The 19,338-nt window shown below is 58.3% G+C and overlaps 1 protein-coding gene across 2 annotated transcripts; it reads left to right on the top strand.

Moving 5' to 3' along the window:
* The first annotated feature begins 1,319 nt into the window (after window positions 1–1,319).
* Window positions 1,320–17,146, top strand: AGAP2 (ArfGAP with GTPase domain, ankyrin repeat and PH domain 2). 2 transcript variants are annotated; one of them, XM_037167181.2, is made up of 18 exons: window positions 1,320–1,569; window positions 8,039–8,097; window positions 8,694–8,781; window positions 8,991–9,076; window positions 9,213–9,360; window positions 10,346–10,480; window positions 10,791–10,900; window positions 11,322–11,480; window positions 11,632–11,718; window positions 11,806–11,910; window positions 12,316–12,478; window positions 12,665–12,784; window positions 13,547–13,675; window positions 14,878–15,026; window positions 15,136–15,226; window positions 15,343–15,565; window positions 15,681–15,936; window positions 16,117–17,146. In XM_037167181.2, the coding sequence occupies exons 1-18, from the start codon at window positions 1,410–1,412 to the stop codon at window positions 16,357–16,359; spliced, it is 2,511 nt and encodes an 836-aa protein (XP_037023076.2). In that variant the 5' UTR covers window positions 1,320–1,409; the 3' UTR covers window positions 16,360–17,146. The 2 variants fall into 2 exon arrangements, with proteins under 2 accessions (XP_037023076.2, XP_037023075.2); XM_037167180.2 differs by lacking the exon at window positions 1,320–1,569 and adding an exon at window positions 5,082–6,331.
* Window positions 17,147–19,338: the final 2,192 nt, after the last annotated feature.

Raw genomic sequence — 19,338 nt, 5'->3', positions numbered from 1 at the left:
CCACTCACTGTGTGATATCTTTGCCAGTTAATTATGCTTTTTGTACCTGCTTCCTCATCTGTAAAATGGGGATAAATAACACTCCTACCTCTTGCGTTGTTGTGAGGGTTGAATGAGTTAATATATACATAGAATTCTTGGGACAGTACCTGACACATAGTAAACAGTGTTAGTTATTGTTCAGACTGTTTTATAGGTTCCAGTGGGTAATGTCAACCTCAATTCCCTTTCTCCAACTACAGAAATATTCACATAGTTATAATCCCCTATCTTTCATAAATTAATATAAAAAAGATAAGCAGGGGCAGAGACATTTGGAAGGGCCAGAAAGGTCTGAGTCTTGAAACAAAGTAATTAGATAAAAATATCTACCATTTCCACTCCCCTATCCTCCCTGAATTTTCATTCTGTCCTTCCATTCCTCATCCACCCTCTTCTCTTTCAGGTCCTAAATCAAGGACAGAACAATAGCATTAAGAATAGGGGGACTGGTCAGCAAGCATTTTGGTTGGGTGGTGTAGTGAAAGGGTATCAGATTTATAATCAGGATCCTAGAGTCATATCTTTGCTGCATCTTTTACGGGCCTCTCTGAGCTTCAGCTTTCTTTGCTGCAGACTAGGGATAATAATCCTACCCCTTGGGCCTGTCATAAAGACGATACATATGAAGCTGTGTTGTAAACTGTTGTTATAAAATGTTGTGTTATAGACAGGTTAATTATCATGAAAGCTCTTGATCATGGAGCATGGTGGTTTGGGCTGGTTATAGATTACTGTCCTCTTCCATCACCTGTTCTCCCCATAACTGCTTAGCCCTTTTAATAAGGAGGTGGTTGCAGTGGGGTAGCTGACCCAGGAAGGGTTACGTTGCAAGATATAAGTATGCAAGCTCCTTGGATGTGCGTAGAGTGGGTGGTGATTACAACTATAAACTGGAATGCAGGGCTGTGAGAGTGACAGGCCAAGTGTGTATGGACTCCTGTGAGAGTTTAAGACTACACACAAATCTGTAGGTCACCAAGAGTCTGGGATAGCACCTGGGACCTGGCTTGCCACATTCTCCCAGCACCAACACCTATTTTAATTAGCTACCTCCCACAGGAGGCCCTAGGAGGCTTGATGCTTGTTAAGGTCTCTGCCTCCACCTGGCTGGGGAATCTTAGCAGAGGCTGGCTGGCAGAGCCGAAGGGCCAACGCTAGAGGGGGTGTCTGGTGCAGGAGGTAGTGTTGTCCCAGGCTGTGGGTTTGAAACTCACCAGTCAGGAAGTGAGGCCGACAGACGGAAGGGCGGGCAGGGGCGGGGAGTTCTGAGGCACAGCAGAAGGGGCCTTCTGGGGTTCGGGGGCTGTAGGACCATGGGCTTCTTTGCCAGAGGTTGCTGTTAGCCTGGCAAGACAGGACTGGGTAACATGCATGCCCAAAAGCAGTTGGCTGTAGCTGCAGTGAGAGCAGAAGTCAGGCGACATGAGGTAGCCAGGCAGGCTCTAAACCGCCTCAGGAAACTGGCAGAAAAGGTGGGCGATTCGGAGCTTCGGGACAGCATCCAGGCCTCACTGAATAGCGTACGAGGTAAGACAAGGGTTAGCTCCCATCTCGGGTGTATCAAGGACCAGCAGGGGCATAGAAGGGTTTGCTGGGTCATACATCATTTCTCAATCAGCTACTGCCTAGCAGCTTCCAAGATGGAGCTGGGATTCAGGGGAGTACATTTGGAAAAGATGGGGAAAAAATATGGGGGGTGTCATTCTTTCTCTTCCCCAAACTCTGATTCTTCTCCCTGGGGATCAAAACACAGGTCACTGCTGAGCTGACCTTCTTGGAAATGGAGAAGTGGGTGAGCACGGGGAAGACAGGCTGTTACAGACCCATGGTAGACTTGGACCCTGCCTGGGGAGTCCGAGGCAGGAAGCAGTCTAGGGCAGAAGGTTCTGGGATTGGATAATGTGTTCATTCCCAGGACCCATGAGGGATCAGTGACCTCTTGTTCTCCAGCTGTAGGAAGAAACACACAAATACATACACACATTAAAGTCACCACACAGAGAATCTCAGGCTTCCAGGCACACACTAACATTCACACAGCATGCTCTGCACAGCTGAAGTGCAGAGAGGTCCCCGGGACTCTCATCAGTTCCCTCTGTTCCCCGTGCTCCTGTTCCTGTCTTCCCCCAGCGCACCTTCCGCTCTACCTCCTTAGTGCCATTAGAGCAAGTGATGACAATACAGGAAGGAAGTGCTGCCATGGCAACACCATCCACCACATCCTCCTGCCCACCCCAGCCTTCAGTCCTGTGGTGGGGCCCTGGCAGGAACCGCTCATCCATCCACCAGGCACCAGCACCAAGGAGCTGATGGAACTGGAGTTCTCTCCAGACTGTTCTCCTTTCATCACCTGCGTGGTGGCAAAGAACTAACAAAAATGGGCTCCTTCGCTCATGAAAGGTGTCTGGGAGAAACACGTCCTCCATCATCTCCTGGTCTCTTTCAGCCTCTCCATTCTTAGTGGCCTACTTGGGGGTGGCAGATGGGGGCAGTCAAGAAGCCATTCTTTCCATCAAGGGTACCTTCTGCCAGGTCTCTGATGGTGAGGGCTACCAGAGCACAGCTTGCAGAAGGAACAGTTCGGTGTGGTTCCTAAGGGAAGTCTGATGATACCCTTGCCACTGCCCTTCTGAGGTTGGTGCTGCCTGTCCTCCACCTTTGGACTCGGACAGCTGACACCTTCCCCACAGTACTAATTGTTGGAGAGGCAGAGACCTAGGGGGAGTGACCCCAAAGGGACCTCCGGGGAGGAACTCCACGCCCCACCCCTGCAGAAAAGAAAAGGGGGGTGGACCGACGTTTAGGCCAGGTAGAGGCGCACTGCTCAGCTCTGGAGAGCAGGGGTGAAAAGGGATGTAGGCAGGAGTCTCTGAGAAGACGTCACTTTTCACGAGGGATTTGTTTCACTCTTCCCAGAGAGTCAGGGTGCTGTTCCCTTTGGATATAAGGGGAAACTGAGGCTACCAGTGTAGAGGAGAGAAGTTAAGCCAGAATCAAAATTTCCACCACTCTTTCAGAAAGGACTGCTGAAAAGACTTCTGTCTGGGGGAGAGTGCCATCCTGGCGCAGCGGGGGCAGAGGTGGGGTGGGGCACCGGGCAAGAGGCTGCTGACCTTGGGGTAGGCCCACGGAGGGTCTGGGTGCAGGTCTTGGGGAAAACAAAGGGCATCCAGCGCCTCGGTACACCCCCCGCCCCGAACCCCTACCAGGCCCAAGAGAGTGCGCCGCCGGCTCCTGCCTCCAAGAGCCGCCCACGACTGCACTATTATAGTCTCGGCTGCGTCAGGAGGATGGGACGCCAAATTAGGGGAACGCTGAGACTCCCCGAGTCCAGGGGTGCGGGGAAACCTCTCCAGACTCCTGTCCCACCCCTGCTGGGTCTCGGTCTCTGTTCCCCAGTGGCCTAACCCCTTAATCCTTCTTTCCGGGCTTGAGGACAGTGAGCCTTGAACTCCAGGGTCCCTAGAGGGGCGGAAGATACAGAGCAGACGCTTTCCTCTTTAACCTTCTAAACGAGCCCCACCCCGAAACCTCAGGAGACTGAATAAGAGCCCAGAAGAATCTGGCTCCCGCTGTCTCAACTGAGGGGCTCCTTATATTGGGGGGCACTAAATACCCCACATGTGGGTAACGAGATGTGAGGGTGGAGCCTCCATGACCCACAAATTCCATGGCAGACCCCCCACCCACACCTCCATAAACATCGATCCCTCCTCTCTGCTTATCCCCGCTGTTTCTGAGGCACTCTTGGAGCTACGGTTGCTATGGAGACCGTGCTTTTTGGTATGGGGGGTGTCAATCGTAGATATATTCCTTCTCCTTACACCTCGAGCTGTAGCCTTTGATTTACTTCTCAGCCTGGGCCCCTCCGCGCCCCCAGATGTGTCTCTGCATGAGGCAGCCCCCTCCTTCCTAGCCTGTGAAGTTCCCTGTTTGTCCCCATCTCCAGGGAACACTATCCAAGTTCACTTTGGGACAGTTGGGTTCAAAGAGTGTCCCCATCGATGTATTGCGTGAGAGGGGGTGGAGGTGGGCGAGGGGCCGGCTTATGGGGAAAGGAACACATGCAAGTACCTGGGGGAGACAAGCAAGGTCCTGGGAAAGGGATTTCGGGGTTCTCCACTTTCCAACTTCAGCTTCTCCAGAATTAGCAGTGACCCCGCATTTGCACCATGTGCGCGGCGGACTGCCCACCCATAGACGGATTTTTACCCAGGTCCTTAAATGCCACACCCAGAAGTCGCGCGCCCTAACTGCTGTGCTAGGGGAGGGGGCTGGATGGTCTGAGCGGGCGAGTCCAAGTCCCGGGAAATCCAGCCCAGGGTTTGGGAGGGAAATCCAGTCCTGGATTTTGCGCCGCCTTCGCAGACAGCAGAGCTGGTAGAGGGAAGGTGGGGGGATGCTGGGGGGGCTGCCTCCTCCCCAATGTGAGGGGAGCGCCCGGACACAGCGCGCATCCGGACCGGCCGAGCCCCTGCGAGCCCCCCCGACTCTCCGTCCGGATCTCATGCCCCTCCCCTCCCAGACCCTGTACCCGAGGGTTCCCACCCTCTCCGGCTTCCCTCCTTCCTCCCCCGCCGGCGCCCGTATCTCCATCCCCAGCATCCTCCCCTTGCCCCTGCGAATCCCCTGCACGACCAGCCCCATTGGCTTCCCACCCTCCTGAAGACCCCCTTTCCGACCCCCATCCGCGGCCTCCGTCCCTTCGGTCCCCACTCCCCGCCTCTGCCGCCCCCGCACGGGCTCCCCTTCTCCCCCGGCCCCAGGTCCCCCTGTTCTGCCCCCTGTCCCTCCCTGTCCCCTATTTGCCCCCACTGCCGTCCTCCCCGCCCTCCCCCGCCCATCCCAGCGCCCCCGACCAGGCCGGGGTGCACGGTCCGGCGCGCCTCCCTGGAGCAGCACCAAGGTCCCGGGGCTCCGACGGGGTGGGGGTGCAGGGCGGGGAGCATGGGGAGGGGGCGCCCCGTGTGATGGGAGGGGGGCGCAAGCGGAGGCGGCGGAGGCGGCGGCGACAGCGGAGCCGGGCCGGGGGCTCAGCGGGGGCTGGGGGCAGCGAGCAGGGCGGCCCCATGGCCGGGCCCCCCTGAGGCAGTCCGGGGGACTCCTCTCCCCTCCCCAGCTCGGGGGTCTCGGGGCCCCATGAGCCGGGGCGCGGGCGCGCTTCAGCGCCGGACAACGACCTACCTCATCTCGCTGACCCTGGTCAAGCTCGAGTCAGTGCCTCCGCCGCCACCTTCCCCGTCTGCGGCCTCAGCAGGCGCCCCCGGGACCAGAGGTGCGGAGACCGGGGATCCTGGCAGCCCCCGAGGCGCGGAGGAGCCGGGCAAGAAGCGGCATGAGCGTCTCTTCCACCGGCAGGATGCGCTGTGGATCAGCACGAGCAGCGCGGGCGCCGGTGGCGCCGAGGGCGCGGAGACCCCCGCCCTGTCCCCGGCTCCCGCCAGTCCGGCCCGCCCCGTCTCCCCGGCTCCCGGCCGCCGGCTTTCCCTCTGGGCCACCCCTCCAGGGCCCCCGCTTTCCGGAGGGCTGAGTCCCGACCCCAAGCCCGGAGCTGCCCCCACCGCCTCCCGGCGCCCCCTGCTCAGCAGCCCGAGCTGGGGGGGCCCAGAACCTGAAGGCCGGGCGGGCGGCGGCGTCCCCGGCTCGTCCTCCCCGCACCCGGGCACTGGCACCCGGAGGCTTAAGGTGGCGCCTCCTCCACCGGCTCCCAAGCCTTGCAAGACGGTGACCACGAGTGGCGCCAAAGCCGGCGGGGGCAAGGGCGCGGGCAGCCGCCTGTCATGGCCCGAAAGCGAGGGCAAGCCTAAGGTCAAGGGGTCAAAGAGCAGCGCCGGGACTGGAGCTGCTGCCGGGGCAGGGGTGGCTGCAGCCACGACCTCCGGTGGGGTCGGGGCTGGGCCCGGAGCCCGAGGGAAGCTGTCCCCTCGGAAAAGCAAGAGTAAGACCTTGGACAACAGTGACTTGCACCCGGGACCACCTGCGGGCTCTCCTCCTCCACTAACCATCCCAGCAACCCCGGCTCCAGCCACTATTGTCACCGCCGCCGCCGTGCAGCCAACTGGGCCTGTGCCTCCAATCACTCTGGAGCCCCCAGCCCCGGGGCTGAAACGGGGCCGGGAGGGGGGCCGAGCATCCACTCGGGATCGAAAAATGCTCAAGTTTATCAGCGGCATCTTCACCAAGAGCACAGGGGGGCCTCCTGGTTCCGGGCCCCCTCCTGGACCCCCAGGCCTGTCTTCTGGCAGCGGGTCCAGGGAGCTGCTGGGCACAGAGCTCCGCGCCTCCCCTAGTGAGTAGGACCAGGGTCTGAGAACCGGGAGGGGAGGGCCCCTGGAGTGCTCGGCTGGGGCTGGGGGAGCCACGTGCGGCGCTGAACTGGGGAAGCTTCTCTCCTGGGCCAGCAGAGCAGTTAGACTGACTTCCCTGCCGAGGCCTGGGGTACAGATAAGAGGTCCTGACGGGGGTGGACAGCTACATTGTGCAACATGAGAAATGACTTGATTTCAGAGGGACTCAGAAAGCCTCAGAGCTTTCTGGGAAAATGATGCCCTTGGTCAGAGTGACTGTAGGAAATTGCTCCCACAGAAGCCCCAGACCCCATGTCCAGCCTCAGATGGAATCCGGGAGCATAGGAACAGGACTGTGCCTTGCCCAGAGGGACACTGGAGGGGAAGGGGGTTAGGAAGCCTCAGTTTCTCCTGAGCACTTAGCGCAGGTGGCATGACAGTGACCTTGCAGGTAGCTCCTCGCCAGGGACAGGTCTTCGTCCCCTGGGCTGAGAGGCAGCTAGTAGGCAGCGAGACAAGTCTCTGTTTCTTTCCATGCAGCAGAGGCGGGTTGGGCCGCGAGGGAGTGCGTGGGGACTGGATAGAGCTGAATACTTGACTGTGAAGTGAGAGGGGGTGGATAGGAAGCCTCACTTCCCCCACTGCCCACCCAGGCCCGGAGCCCGACTGAGCTCCCCCGGGGGGCTGACCCGGAGTGACTCAAGGGGGCGGAGCTGCTGCAAAGGCAATTCTTACCCCCGGAGACTTGGGAGGGGGTGCGGAGAAGGTAGTGTTTCTTTCAGGCGGAGGGGCTGTCTTGATTTCTTTTTTTCCTTCCCCCTCTTTTTTTTGGAAGAGAGGCGAAGGACTCATGGTTCGGCTCACACTCCCGGAGGGGAGGCAGGTCCGGGAGCGGGGGCGGCCCCGGGGTTTGGCTCTGGAGCGGGTGGGAGCAGATGGCTCCGGATCCCAGAGTTCCCGCCGCAGCTGCGGCGCCCCGGGAACGTCCGGCCGGTGTCAGGAGCGGGGGCTGGACCCGGTGGCGGCGGGCGGAAGGAGCATCCATCCTCCTCCCACTCCCCCAGGCCTGTGACTTCTCTTCGTCAGGGATTGAAACCCTTCCCCACAGTTCTTTTGGGGGATGCTTGTGGAGAGGGTTATGGAAGAAAGAGGCATAGAAAATCCAAGCACCATTCCTTGGGCTGTGGAGAGGAGTCAGGCCTTCAGGCCACCGACCTTGAAAAAGGGAAAGCATATCCCTCACCTCAGTTTCTCTGCTGTGAAATAAGCATGGAGGAAGACTCACTCCCTCCTACGTCCCAGCCCCTCCTCCCAGGATCTCTCCTGGTGATCAGTTAGGCCTTTGGGTAGAAGACCCTCCTACATTCTCCTTCCAGAGAGAAGAACTCACCACTGCCAGAGCCCTGGTCCCCAGGTCTGGGGCAGGGATTTACCTATTGGGGACGTGTTTTAAGGGAGATGCCAACTGAAGTATTTTCGTCTTGCTGACTCCGTTGCTAAGCAACCACTGAGTGGCAGCAACAGCTGTGGGGAGAGCTGCCTAGGATGGGAGGACTGGGGACCACTCTCGAACCTAGTCCTTCCACGCAGCTCCCTAGCCCAGGCAGGGTCCTGAGGGTTAAGGAAAGCTGCAAAAGGGGGAGGGGTGGCTGAGGGTTGGGAGTCCTGGGCCTGGAGTACCCCCTCTTATGGCTCCTTTTCCATTACAGAGGCTGTGGCCAATAGCCAGGAATGGACTTTGAGTCGCTCCATTCCTGAACTGCGCCTGGTACGTAACCCAGGCCCCTTGTCTGCAGAAAGGCTGACCTCCTGCCCACTGCGTTCTCAACTCTCTGGCCTCTCCTCCTTTCCCTCTCTCTGTGAATTGGGAATAGATTTTAGGTCTCCTGAGGTTCTACTTAATAGCACCTTCCTGAGCCTTGGTATGTCCTCCCGACTTTTTCTTTAGTCTCCTTTTCCCTGTTTACCCGCGGTTGTCTCCCAGGCTTCGCCTCATTTCCGACATCTCTTATAGCCTTTCATGTTCTTCTGCTTAAAACCGGGTTAAACTTTTCAACCGGTGCCTACGGCCGTGACAGGCCTCCCTGCCCCATACACACGTCTAGTGTGCTTTCTGAACAGCACACTACACACAGATCGCACTGAGTTGCTGACGTGCTTCAGCTCACAGATCACTTTGAGCCTGGGAGTATTTCTCGCCGCACTCCTGGCCTGCTCCTCCCAGACGCTCTCTGCTGACCATCTTCCAGGCCCCGCAGGCCCTCCCTGGACGGTTGCACACTGCCAGTCTCTTTAAGTTCTCCAGACTCAAGCATCCCGCCTCCCCTAATCCCCACCCTCTCTGCTCTACAACCTTGTCCTCAGGGTGTACTGGGCGACGCCAGGAGTGGGAAGTCATCGCTCATCCATCGATTCCTGACCGGTTCCTACCAGGTGCTGGAGAAGACAGAGAGTGAGTTCTCAGGGACCATAGTAAACTAAAGATTGGGCTCAGGGACCCAGGGCAGCGACTAGGCAGTGTGACCAGTGCCCAGGCAGGTATGGAGACCAGAGTGAAGGATGAGGCCGTGACGGCTAAAGTAGAGGAATTGGGGGTGGGGGTGGGGGGGAAGCCTGGTGACACGTGACCTCTGACCTGCCACTTCCAAACCTTCTGGACAGGTGAGCAGCACAAAAAAGAGATGCTGGTAGATGGACAGACTCATCTGGTATTGATCCGAGAGGAAGCTGGGGCACCCGATGCCAAGGTGAGGTGTGAGGTGTGGGGCATGCAGGCTGGCTGGGGTCGGCACTGGCCAGGGGAGAGGACCCTGGTTTCCCAGGTCTAATGGGGAAGGTCATTCACTTGTTTGACTCTCTGTGTACTCCCTCATCCCCCGCAAGTTCTCAGGCTGGGCAGACGCTGTGATCTTGGTCTTCAGCCTGGAGGATGAGAACAGTTTCCAGGCCGTGAGCCGTCTGCACGGGCAGCTGAGCTCCCTGCGGGGGGAGGGGCGAGGAGGCCTGGCGCTGGCACTGGTGGGGACGCAAGGTAAGGAGGGGATGGGAAGGCACTACTGATCGCTGCTGGGGTGTTGCCCAACACACAAGAGAACTTGGTGAGGGGTGGAAATGGTCCCGTGGGTTCCAGTCATCTTCTGGAGGAAGGCTGGTCTCCAGATAAGAGAGCCGTGAAACCAACACAAACTTCCCAAGACCTGAGCAGAGAAAAGGAGACTTCCTGGGGGGGGGGGGGCGGACACAGCTAGAGTAGCAGTCTGCCATCTCTGAGGGGCACCTACCTTGTGTTCTTATGCTGCCATTTCCTGATGCCACTGCCATGGGAAACAAAATCTCAGGCCCCAGTGCCAGGAGAAAGCCTTTTCTACAGCTCTCTTGCTGGGTTGGGCTGACACCTTTTAAACGAACTATTTAAAACAAAGAGAAAATACGAATGAAATATGGAGAAAACACAGAGGGCAGAAAACATTTCAGTTCTCAAAAAGTGATTCAGAGGTGCCCAGACTGTCCACCAGGGCCAGAGAAAGCTCCTTCCACTGGCCACCCGTGTCGCGCTGGTAGGGCTTTCTGTCCGGGTGTCTGTCCGGCCGGGGCCTGCTTCCACCGGTCGCTCACCTCCAGGTTCCCCACAGCAGAGTGAGCAGTCCACCTGATACCCACAGACAGTCACCCCTTTCCTAGTTCACGTGCCACGCATTTCTGGGTTCACTGGGTTTGCAGGACGGGGAGATTGTCATTTTCGAGTCTCAGCCAGTTTAGGCCTTGGGGAGCTCCGCTCAACTCCGGAGGGTTTGTTTTTTTTTTTTTTTTTGAAGACACACAGCCCACTCCTAATGCAGTTGGGCATGTGAGCCAGGCCCAGCACTCACAAAAGGCTTACACACTCCATTCCACCTGAGGATTCCCTCAGATCCTGTCCCTAGAGAGCCCAGCCTGGGAATGGAGCCCAAGGGAAAGGAAAGCAGGGAAAATGGGGAAGAGGTGCTAGTCCTGCTTCTTTCCCGTTCGTCTCTCAGACAGGATCAGTGCTTCCTCCCCCCGGGTGGTGGGAGATGCCCGCGCCAGAGCCCTGTGCGCCGACATGAAGCGCTGCAGCTACTACGAGACTTGTGCCACCTATGGGCTCAACGTGGACCGGGTCTTCCAGGAGGGTGAGTGTGGGGGGCAGAGAGCTGCAGGCCTGGGATGTTTGTAGAAGTCGATATCCAGGCCTCTCTCTGAGTGATAGGTCATCTGACTGTGTGGGAGAGAGGAGGGATCAAGAAGGTCACAGAAGTTTTGCTTAATAGCCACAAGATCTTTCTGGGCTGGAGGAAGTGGCAAGGTTCCATGTGGCATGAAGTCCACAGTGACAACAAAGTAGGGGCCTGTGTTATCTCTTGGGGATTTCTCACAGCTGGACACCAAAGAGTGTTCTTGGGTGTCCGCCCTGCTCACTTCCCTTTCCCCTCCCCTCCTCAGTGGCCCAGAAGGTGGTGACCTTGCGCAAACAGCAACAGCTTCTGGCCGCCTGCAAGTCCCTGCCCAGCTCCCCAAGCCACTCCGCCGCTTCCACCCCCATAGCCGGGCAGGTGAGTTGCTGTTGCAGGGTCCACAGAGGGACTAGTAAGAGTCAGAGAGTAACTGCTCATCCAAGGACAAGTACGGAGTAGCCAAGGGGCTTGTTGGGGGGCGGGTGGAAATGGTAGTGACACCATTTGTAGAAAGTGCTTTGGACTGGCAAGTGACAAAGGCTTCAAACACTGTTTGTGATGTCCTTGAGCAAGTCACTTAAACCTCCCAAGGCTGTCAGGAAAATTATGTGGCATAAAAGCTTGTGAAGCCAACTTTGTAAAATCTGTAGCCCTGGGACAACGTTAGTGAGGAGTTTTCTTATTAACGCTGGTACAAATAAATGGTGCTGACATGAAACACACTTCTCGGATGCCTCATAAGAGGGTGTAACTGCAGTGTGGTGGGGTGGGAGCGCCTCAGCTGCTTTGACTTCTCCAGGCTAGCAACGGGGGCCACACTAGCGACTACTCTTCCTCCCTCCCGTCATCACCCAACGTTGGCCACCGGGAGCTGCGAGCCGAGGCGGCGGCAGTGGCTGGGCTGAGCACCCCGGGGTCTCTGCACCGGGCGGCCAAGCGCCGGACCAGCCTTTTTGCGGTATTGGCTCTACTGACCCCCGTCCCCTGTCCATTGCCTGCCCATCTGCTGTGGTCTCTAGACCCCTCTGTTGGGCCCTTTTTTGTCTGTTTCCCCACACCTCCACCAGTGTGCCCCTCCACCCATTTCCTGACGCCGATAACCATTCCAGAATCGTCGGGGCAGTGACACTGAGAAGCGGAGCTTGGACAGTCGGGGAGAGACCACAGGGAGTGGGCGAGCCATCCCCATTAAACAGGTCGGCCGGTGGTCCAGGAGCTGAGGGCGGGCCGGGCGTAGCTGGTCTTAAGCAGCTTTTCATCCACGTCTTTTTTCCATACCACAGAGCTTCCTACTAAAGCGAAGTGGCAACTCCTTGAACAAAGAATGGAAGAAGAAATATGTGACCCTGTCCAGTAATGGCTTCCTCCTGTACCACCCCAGCATTAACGTGAGTGGCAGGCATAGGCCGGGCCGAGCTGGCTGGTCTTAGACGCCCTCCCGGCTCTGTGAGTCTGTGCCTCCGGCAAACAGTAACATCACTTCTGGGAAGCTCGTGCTGTTCTCTTAAGTTTAGCAAGCATGTTAAAGGTTAGGTACCTCTGATGTGACCATACTGGGGATGAAAAGGTAACTATATCTCCCCAGGAATTTTTAGTCTAGTGGGAGAGGATGGAGAGAGGACCTCCACCTGGCCCGCCATTCAGGCCTAGAAGAATCCCCTAGAAGCTCACCCCCACCCAGTCAGCTCCCAGAGCCCCCTCTCCAGTCGCTCTCTGTTCCCCACTATTGGTTGCTTCCCAGCAACACCAAGGACCCCACCTTTCCCACACCCCCAATCCCTGTGCCCCTCCAGGACTACATCCACAGCACCCATGGCAAGGAGATGGACTTGCTACGAACAACGGTCAAAGTCCCTGGCAAGCGGCCCCCACGGGCCATCTCTGCTTTTGGCCCCTCAGCCAGCATCAACGGGCTGGTCAAGGACATGAGCACTGTCCAGATGGGTGAAGGCCCTGGTGAGTGGGGCTCGTGACAAAGGCACAGGAGAGGGGGCCGGAGCCAAGGGGAGGAGAGGAGGCATAGTGGGGAAGTAGGGGTGGGAACTGGGTCAGTGAGAGAGTGGGTGATCAAGAGGTACCACCAGGGCATGGACTGAGACTGAGTGGCTCACTGAGGTGTATATCTTTCTCTGCTTTCGACAGAAGCCACTACTCCCACCCCAAGCCCCAGTCCCAGCCCCGGTTCCCTGCAGCCCCCGCCAGACCAGACATCCAAGCACCTGCTGAAGCCAGACCGGAATTTGGCCCGAGCCCTCAGCACCGGTCAGTGAGGACCCCTCCTCCATCCACTGTCTTTCAGAGCCAAGTGGGATGTGGGTGGGAGGGAAACTGGAGTGGAAGCGTGGGGGCTGGGACCCGGTGTGCGAGTGGACACATCGGACATGTCCTGGGTGCCAGGTGCCAAGCGCAGCATTGCCATGTTTACCATAATGCTTAAAACAAGTCGGTTCCAGAACTAAACTGCCTGAACGTGAGCCCCAGCTTGCTCCTCGGGCAAGTTACTTGACATCTCAATGCCTCGGTTTCCTCATTTATAAAATGGAGATAACAGTTTCTACCTGAGAGGGTTGCTTTAAGGCTTAAACAAACTGAGAACATTGTCCAGCTCACAGTTAGCATTCAGTGTTTGGAGAGTTTGGAAATGTGCATATATATATATATATTTTTTAAATTTATTTAAAAGAGCAGGTAACATTGTAACAAGTAGTCCTCACAACAACCTTGTTGGGGGTCAAGATTATTATCCCCATTTTGGGGATGAAGAAACTGAGGCTCAGAAGATTAAGTGACTTGCTCAAGGTCTCAAGACCAGTAAGTGGTGGCGCCAGGCCCTAAGTACAGGTCTGACTCTGAGCCCCTGGTCTGCCCGCCTCCTCCGGAGTAATTTGGGGGACCTCCCGGAGAGGGCCAGCTGAGAAGAGGGGTACTAAAATGCCACAGCTAGTTCAGGGGAGGAGATGGGCTATGTGAAATCAGGAAATCTGTGGAGGGGGCAGCTGAGGCAGCTGTGTCCCCCTTCCTAAGACTGTACGCCGTCCGGAGACCTGAGCCCCTTGAGTCGGGAACCTCCCCCTTCTCCCATGGTGAAGAAGCAGAGGAGGAAAAAACTGACAACACCGTCCAAGACTGAAGGCTCAGCTGGGCAGGCTGAAGGTGAGGCCCTGGTGGGCAGTTGCACCCCCACTCTGGACCCACACCCCCAACTCCAGATCCCTGGCCTAGGTCCTGCAGGAGAAGGAAAAGTGCCTGAGTTGAGTGCTTGACTATCACGACCACTTTGCACATTATTTAGTGGAAAAAGGGATGGACACCCTCAGCCCTTGGCCTTCCTCCCATTGCCCAGGCAATGCCTTGCACCCCAGCATTCCCCCGCCCCCGTGTTCAATGACCTCCGTAAGTCTAGCTCCTGCTCACTCCCCTAATGACCCTCTAGTGTCTGTTCCTGCCCTCAGCTCTGCCTGCCACCCCAGCTCCTGCACCCAGAAGCCCCTGTGGTCCCCCAGGGACTCAGACCCTGACCTCAGTGTCCCCCATTGACTCCTCAGCTCCTGGACCCTGTGGCCACTCAGCCCCTGTTCCCAGTAACTTCCTATGATCGCCAAGCTCCCCTGGCAGCTCTTGACCACAGTGATACCCATTCTTGAACCCAGTGAAGCCCCCAGACCCTCAAGACTTCTGAACTGCAGGCCCCTCATCCCAGGCCTGTGACCCGCCCCCTGGACCCTTTCCCCATGTTTACTCAGACCCTGGCCCTGCCTTCCCTCCCCAGAGACCCAGCTCCTCACTGGCCATGATAACCGGTTCCCACTGCCCCTGCTCTCTGCTGGGTGCTCAGACCCAGGCTCCAGATCTGCCTGCTCTCATGGCTCTTGGCTTCCGCTCTACTCTGCTCCGGGGCCACTGACTTTAGTTCTGCTTTCTCTCCCCATCTGTCTGTCCTGCTTTGTCTCTGGCACTCTGTCACTCTCTCTCCATCTCTCTATCTGCCTCTTTTTCTCCTTCTCTCTTGGTCTCCTCCGTTCTGCTCTCTATTCTATCTCTATCTCCTTCGCTTCGGGAAACCAGCCAAGCGCAAAATGTGGAAACTAAAATCCTTTGGTAGTTTAAGAAATATTTATAAAGCAGGTAACAAGCGGGGAGCTGGGAGGGGCGCTCAGCTGGGGTGCAGAGGGATGGGGGTGCCCCTGCCTTCCCCTGCATGTGCTCGGGCTTCCTGCTCTCCCCCACCCTCTGCTTCCCCAGCCCCTCCGCCCCACTCCCAGGGGCTTGGGATGGACATCAGGGAGGAAGGTTTGGGGAAGGCAGTCCCTGTTTGAACTCTGTCCCTCATGGCCCTGTCCCATCCCCCCACCCAGAGGAAAACTTCGAGTTCTTGATCGTGTCCAGCACTGGTCAGACGTGGCACTTCGAGGCAGCCAGTTTTGAGGAGCGGGATGCCTGGGTCCAGGCGATTGAAAGTCAGATCCTAGCCAGTCTGCAGTGCTGTGAGAGCAGCAAGGTCAAGGTAATGGGGGTGACAGGGGTTCGGGGGTGGTGGGAAGCAGAGGCGTGTCTGAGGAGTTCGGAGAAGGGCTCCCAGGGAGAGTGAATAATAACCCCGGCTCTTTCTGCAGCTACGCACAGACAGCCAAAGCGAAGCCGTGGCTATCCAGGCGATCAGGAACGCCAAGGGGAACGCTATCTGCGTGGACTGCGGGGCCCCCAGTGAGCACAAGGGGGCAGTAGAGGGGCCTGGGAGGGAGTGTGGTTCGCTGGAGTCGGCGAGTCCCGGGGTGCCCCTGCTTGCTCTGTGGGGAGCCGACCTCTCACTCCTTCCCCAGACCCCACGTGGGCCAGCTTGAACCTGGGCGCACTCATCTGCATCGAGTGTTCTGGCATTCACCGGAATCTGGGGACGCACCTGTCCCGCGTCCGCTCCCTGGACTTGGACGACTGGCCGCGGGAGCTGACCCTGGTGCTGACGGCCATTGGCAACGATATGGCCAACCGTGTGTGGGAGAGCGACACGCGGGGCCGAGCCAAACCCACGCGGGACTCTTCGCGGTATGTGTGAGGGAACAGTCTGATGCGGGGGAGGGGCTCCCGAGAGGGTCTCCTGGGTTGAGGACCTTGGAGAGGGGGGCCCGAGAGCCCTTCCCATTGATCCCCGGTCTTGCAGGGAGGAGCGGGAGTCTTGGATTCGCGCCAAGTACGAGCAGCTGCTGTTCCTGGCGCCGCTGGGCGCTCCGGACGAGCCGCTGGGCCGCCAGCTGTGGGCTGCGGTGCAGGCCCAGGACGTGGCCGCCGTCCTCCTGCTTCTGGCCCACGCGCGACACGGCCCGCTCGATTCCAGCGTAGAGGACCCGCAGCTTCGTTCCCCGCTGCACCTGGCAGCCGAGCTCGCCCACGTCGTCATCACGCAGCTGCTGCTGTGGGTACGCGAGAGGGGAGTGGGCGAAGGGGTTTTGGAGGGCTCGTCTCGGAAGCAGCCAGGCAGGGGGAGCCTGGTGTTCATTCTCAAAGGGACCCTGGGAGTGAGCCCGGCAATCCCGCGGAGTGGCGTGCGCGTGGCCTCCCCGGGGCTGCGCAGTGACGCCGCCGCTTCCACCCCGCAGTACGGAGCCGACGTGGCCGCGCGGGATTCGCAGGGCCGCACCGCGCTGTTCTACGCCCGCCAGGCTGGAAGCCAGCTGTGCGCCGACATCCTGCTCCAGCACGGCTGCCCGGGAGAGGGCGGCAGCACAGCCACCACCCCCAGCGCGGCCACCACTCCCAGCATTACCGCCACGCCCAGCCCCCGCCGCCGCAGCAGCGCTGCCAGCATGGGTCGCGCCGACGCCCCAGTCGCGCTGGTATAGTTGCCCAGCGGGAGAGACACCCCCACTCCTTCACGGGCCGGGCACGACCGCACCAGGTGGACAGCTGGACAGATGCACCCACTCACCTCCAATCCGAACCCCACCCCATGAGAGCACTTCTTCCCCCCACGAGGGCACAGCCCCCACGCCTCCCAGGAGACACAAACTCACCTCCCTCTCCCCAACAAGGCATGGAGACCCCAGCTTAATACGCCCCCTCGCCACTGTTTTCACACTGGGATTGCTCTGGGTCTAGCCACTTGGTGTTTGGAGAAGGGGACCCCGCGCTTATCTGCTCTTGGGTCAACTGTGCTCACTAGCGCCCCCTAAGGGTGGGGCGGGGGGATCCAGTCCTGCCTGTGCTTGACAATCGCTCAACAGGAGCACCTACCCAGGCTGGCTCCTGGGGGCAACGCCAAGCCAGAGGGAGGGCTTAATACGTGGGCGGGCTAGCCCTGGGACTTGGGGCCAATAAGGGGACCCCACCCTTCCATGCTAATCTCACTGCCCAATGAAGGCGGAAGGGCAGCGAGGGGCAGGACCCCTGCTGCCCAAGAGGGGTAGGGGGGTCCCCAACCCTTTCTGTGAAAGGGACCATGAGGAGTGGATATCAAGACATCCCCCCAAACCCACCCATGGATGGAAGCTAAAGGGCTGGGGGAGCCAAGAGCCTGGGTCCCTCCTCATTACTATCTTAGGAGGGAGAAGGGATGGAGTAGGAACCAACTAAGGGGAATGGGGAGGGGCCTTGTAATTTATTGCTTTGTTCCCCAACAATGGGGCAGGGGTGGGCAGGGGCTTGGGGCGGGTGTTTCAGGGTAGGGGAAGCCAAGGGTGGGAAGAGGGTGGGGTGGGGTGGGGGTGCTCTTGGGTTGTGTCTGTGACTGTGACTGCGTAACTGTGACTGTGCAGCGCCCGTGGTGAACTGGGGTAGGGGGCACCCCTACAGTGGGACCCCCTCCCCCACTAGTTTTCCTATCCAGCCCCTCCCTCCCACTGGAGAAGCTCCAGACCCATCCCTCAATCCTGTGACCCCTCCCAGCCAGGGTCAGCGGATGGGAGGTGTCTGGGAGGGTTTCCAGGCCCCCTGCCCCACCCCCAGGAAGGGGGTGGTGGAGTGGGCTCACCTGGCCCAGCCCCGCCTCCCTCAATCAACCCAGCCTTTGGGTCGTCTGTGTCAGTGGTTTCCGGTCTTTTTTTTTTCTGGCTAAAATATTTTGTAAAGGACCAGGTAATTGGAGAGGGGAGGGGGCAGGGGGGAATGTCCCCATCTCCTCCAAGACAGGTGGTGTGAATCTTCTTTAACAGCAATTAAAGAGGAAGTGATTTTGTCTAGGGGGTGAGTTGCTGATCTGTTCTTGAAGAGATGGGTCAGGGAATGGCCTCGGTCAAGGTGGGGAGGTGGGAAAGGGCCACCGCCGGAGTGTGTCCTGCTGCGGCTGGTGGCAGGGTATTCGGGGTGTCCCAGGGTACTGAGATGGTAGGTGGGGTCCTCCACTGTGTACAGCAGTTCTGGTACATGTGGTAGGAGGAGACAGGCATGGCAGGGGGTGACAGTGCGGCTCCAGGGAGCAGAGAAGTCACAGACTCCCGAGATGCCCCCAGTTCTGGGGAGGAGTCAGGGTGTGAAGTTTAGAGGAGAGGACGGGAGAGGGGCTGCTTGGAGAAGTGAGAAGATGGGATAGTTTTGGATAAAAGCAGGAACTTTGGAGTCAGTCTGATTCTGAGCAGGCCCTCCACTTCATAGCCAAGTTGCCTTGGGTAGGTTACCTGGGTAGTATCTGCTGGGCGCCTGGAAAAGGGCTCCAGGCCAGCCCCTGGAAGACTGTCCCAGGTTAGCCTGCTCACCTTGGGCCCCTGATCTGGTATCAGTGGTAGAGCCTGTTACAGTAGGGGTCCTTTTCTTGGCCAAGGAGGAAGAGGTATAAGATCTCCTGGCCTCAGAGGTCCTTGATGGCCGTGAACTTCATGCCCAGCCAATGCAGATATTGGTCCACTTCCATGTCATCCACAGGACCATTGCGGCAACAGCATCCTATGGCCAGTGCTGCCTCCAGCAGCTGCAGCACCTCCTGCTTCAGCCGTAGCCAGTCCTGCTGTTCATTCCTTAGGTGCAGCCAAAAACATTTGCCCTGGGAGAGAACTGGGTGGGGCGGTGCTGGTAGGGCAGGATGGGCACAGCTGCCCACGTGTTGTCATCTACCTTGAGGAGCCGTCAATGGCCCATTGTCTTCAGTAGAGTGGGTGCCAGCCCTCAGCGCCCCAGTGAACATTCAGCTGCAGGTGAGCCACCAAACTAACTAGGCGTGGTTGCAGCGGTGGGCCCAGGTCTCACTCACATGGAGGCCCTGGTTCTGCAGGATCCCAGGCTGGGCACCAACAGCAGAGGGGCCTGATCCAAGAAAAGGTGGATTCAGGGGTGCAGTGCGGCAACAGATGCAGATGTAGGTGTGTGGTCTGGGGAGGCAAAGGGAGGAGAGGGGCAGTGGTGAAGAAGACAACTAGAAGACCTGGCCGTTCAACCTTAGCTTGAAGACCCTGGATTCCCTCACTTCACCTCCTTTCCGTCTTGCTAGCCAAAGCTCATTCTCTTCCTGAGAGGACTGAGTATGGGGAGGAGTCAGTGATCCTGGACCGGGTGCAGTGAGCACAGGGAACCACAGGCCAGAGAAAGGCAGGGTATCAGGAACCCCCACAGCCAACCCCAACAATGAGTAGTCCACAGGATTCTTTTTTTTAAAGATTTTATTTATTTATCTTTAGAGGGGAAGGGAACGAGATAGGGAGAGAAATATCAATGTACGGTTGCCTCTCGTGTGTCTCCTGCTGGGAACCGACCTGCAACCCAGGCATGTGCCCTGACTGGGAATTGAACCGTGATACCCTGGTTCGCAGGCCTGTGCTCAACCCACTGAGTACACCAGCCAGGGCCACAGGATCCTTTTACCTGGGCTGCATCTTTGGCCTGGTGGGAGACGT

Source organism: Artibeus jamaicensis, unplaced genomic scaffold (genome assembly GCF_021234435.1).
Source record: "Artibeus jamaicensis isolate MK-2021 breed Jamaican fruit bat unplaced genomic scaffold, CSHL_Jam_final contig_233, whole genome shotgun sequence".
Classification (NCBI taxonomy): Eukaryota; Metazoa; Chordata; class Mammalia; order Chiroptera; family Phyllostomidae; genus Artibeus; species Artibeus jamaicensis.
This window is presented reverse-complemented; position numbering and strand designations above follow the sequence as displayed.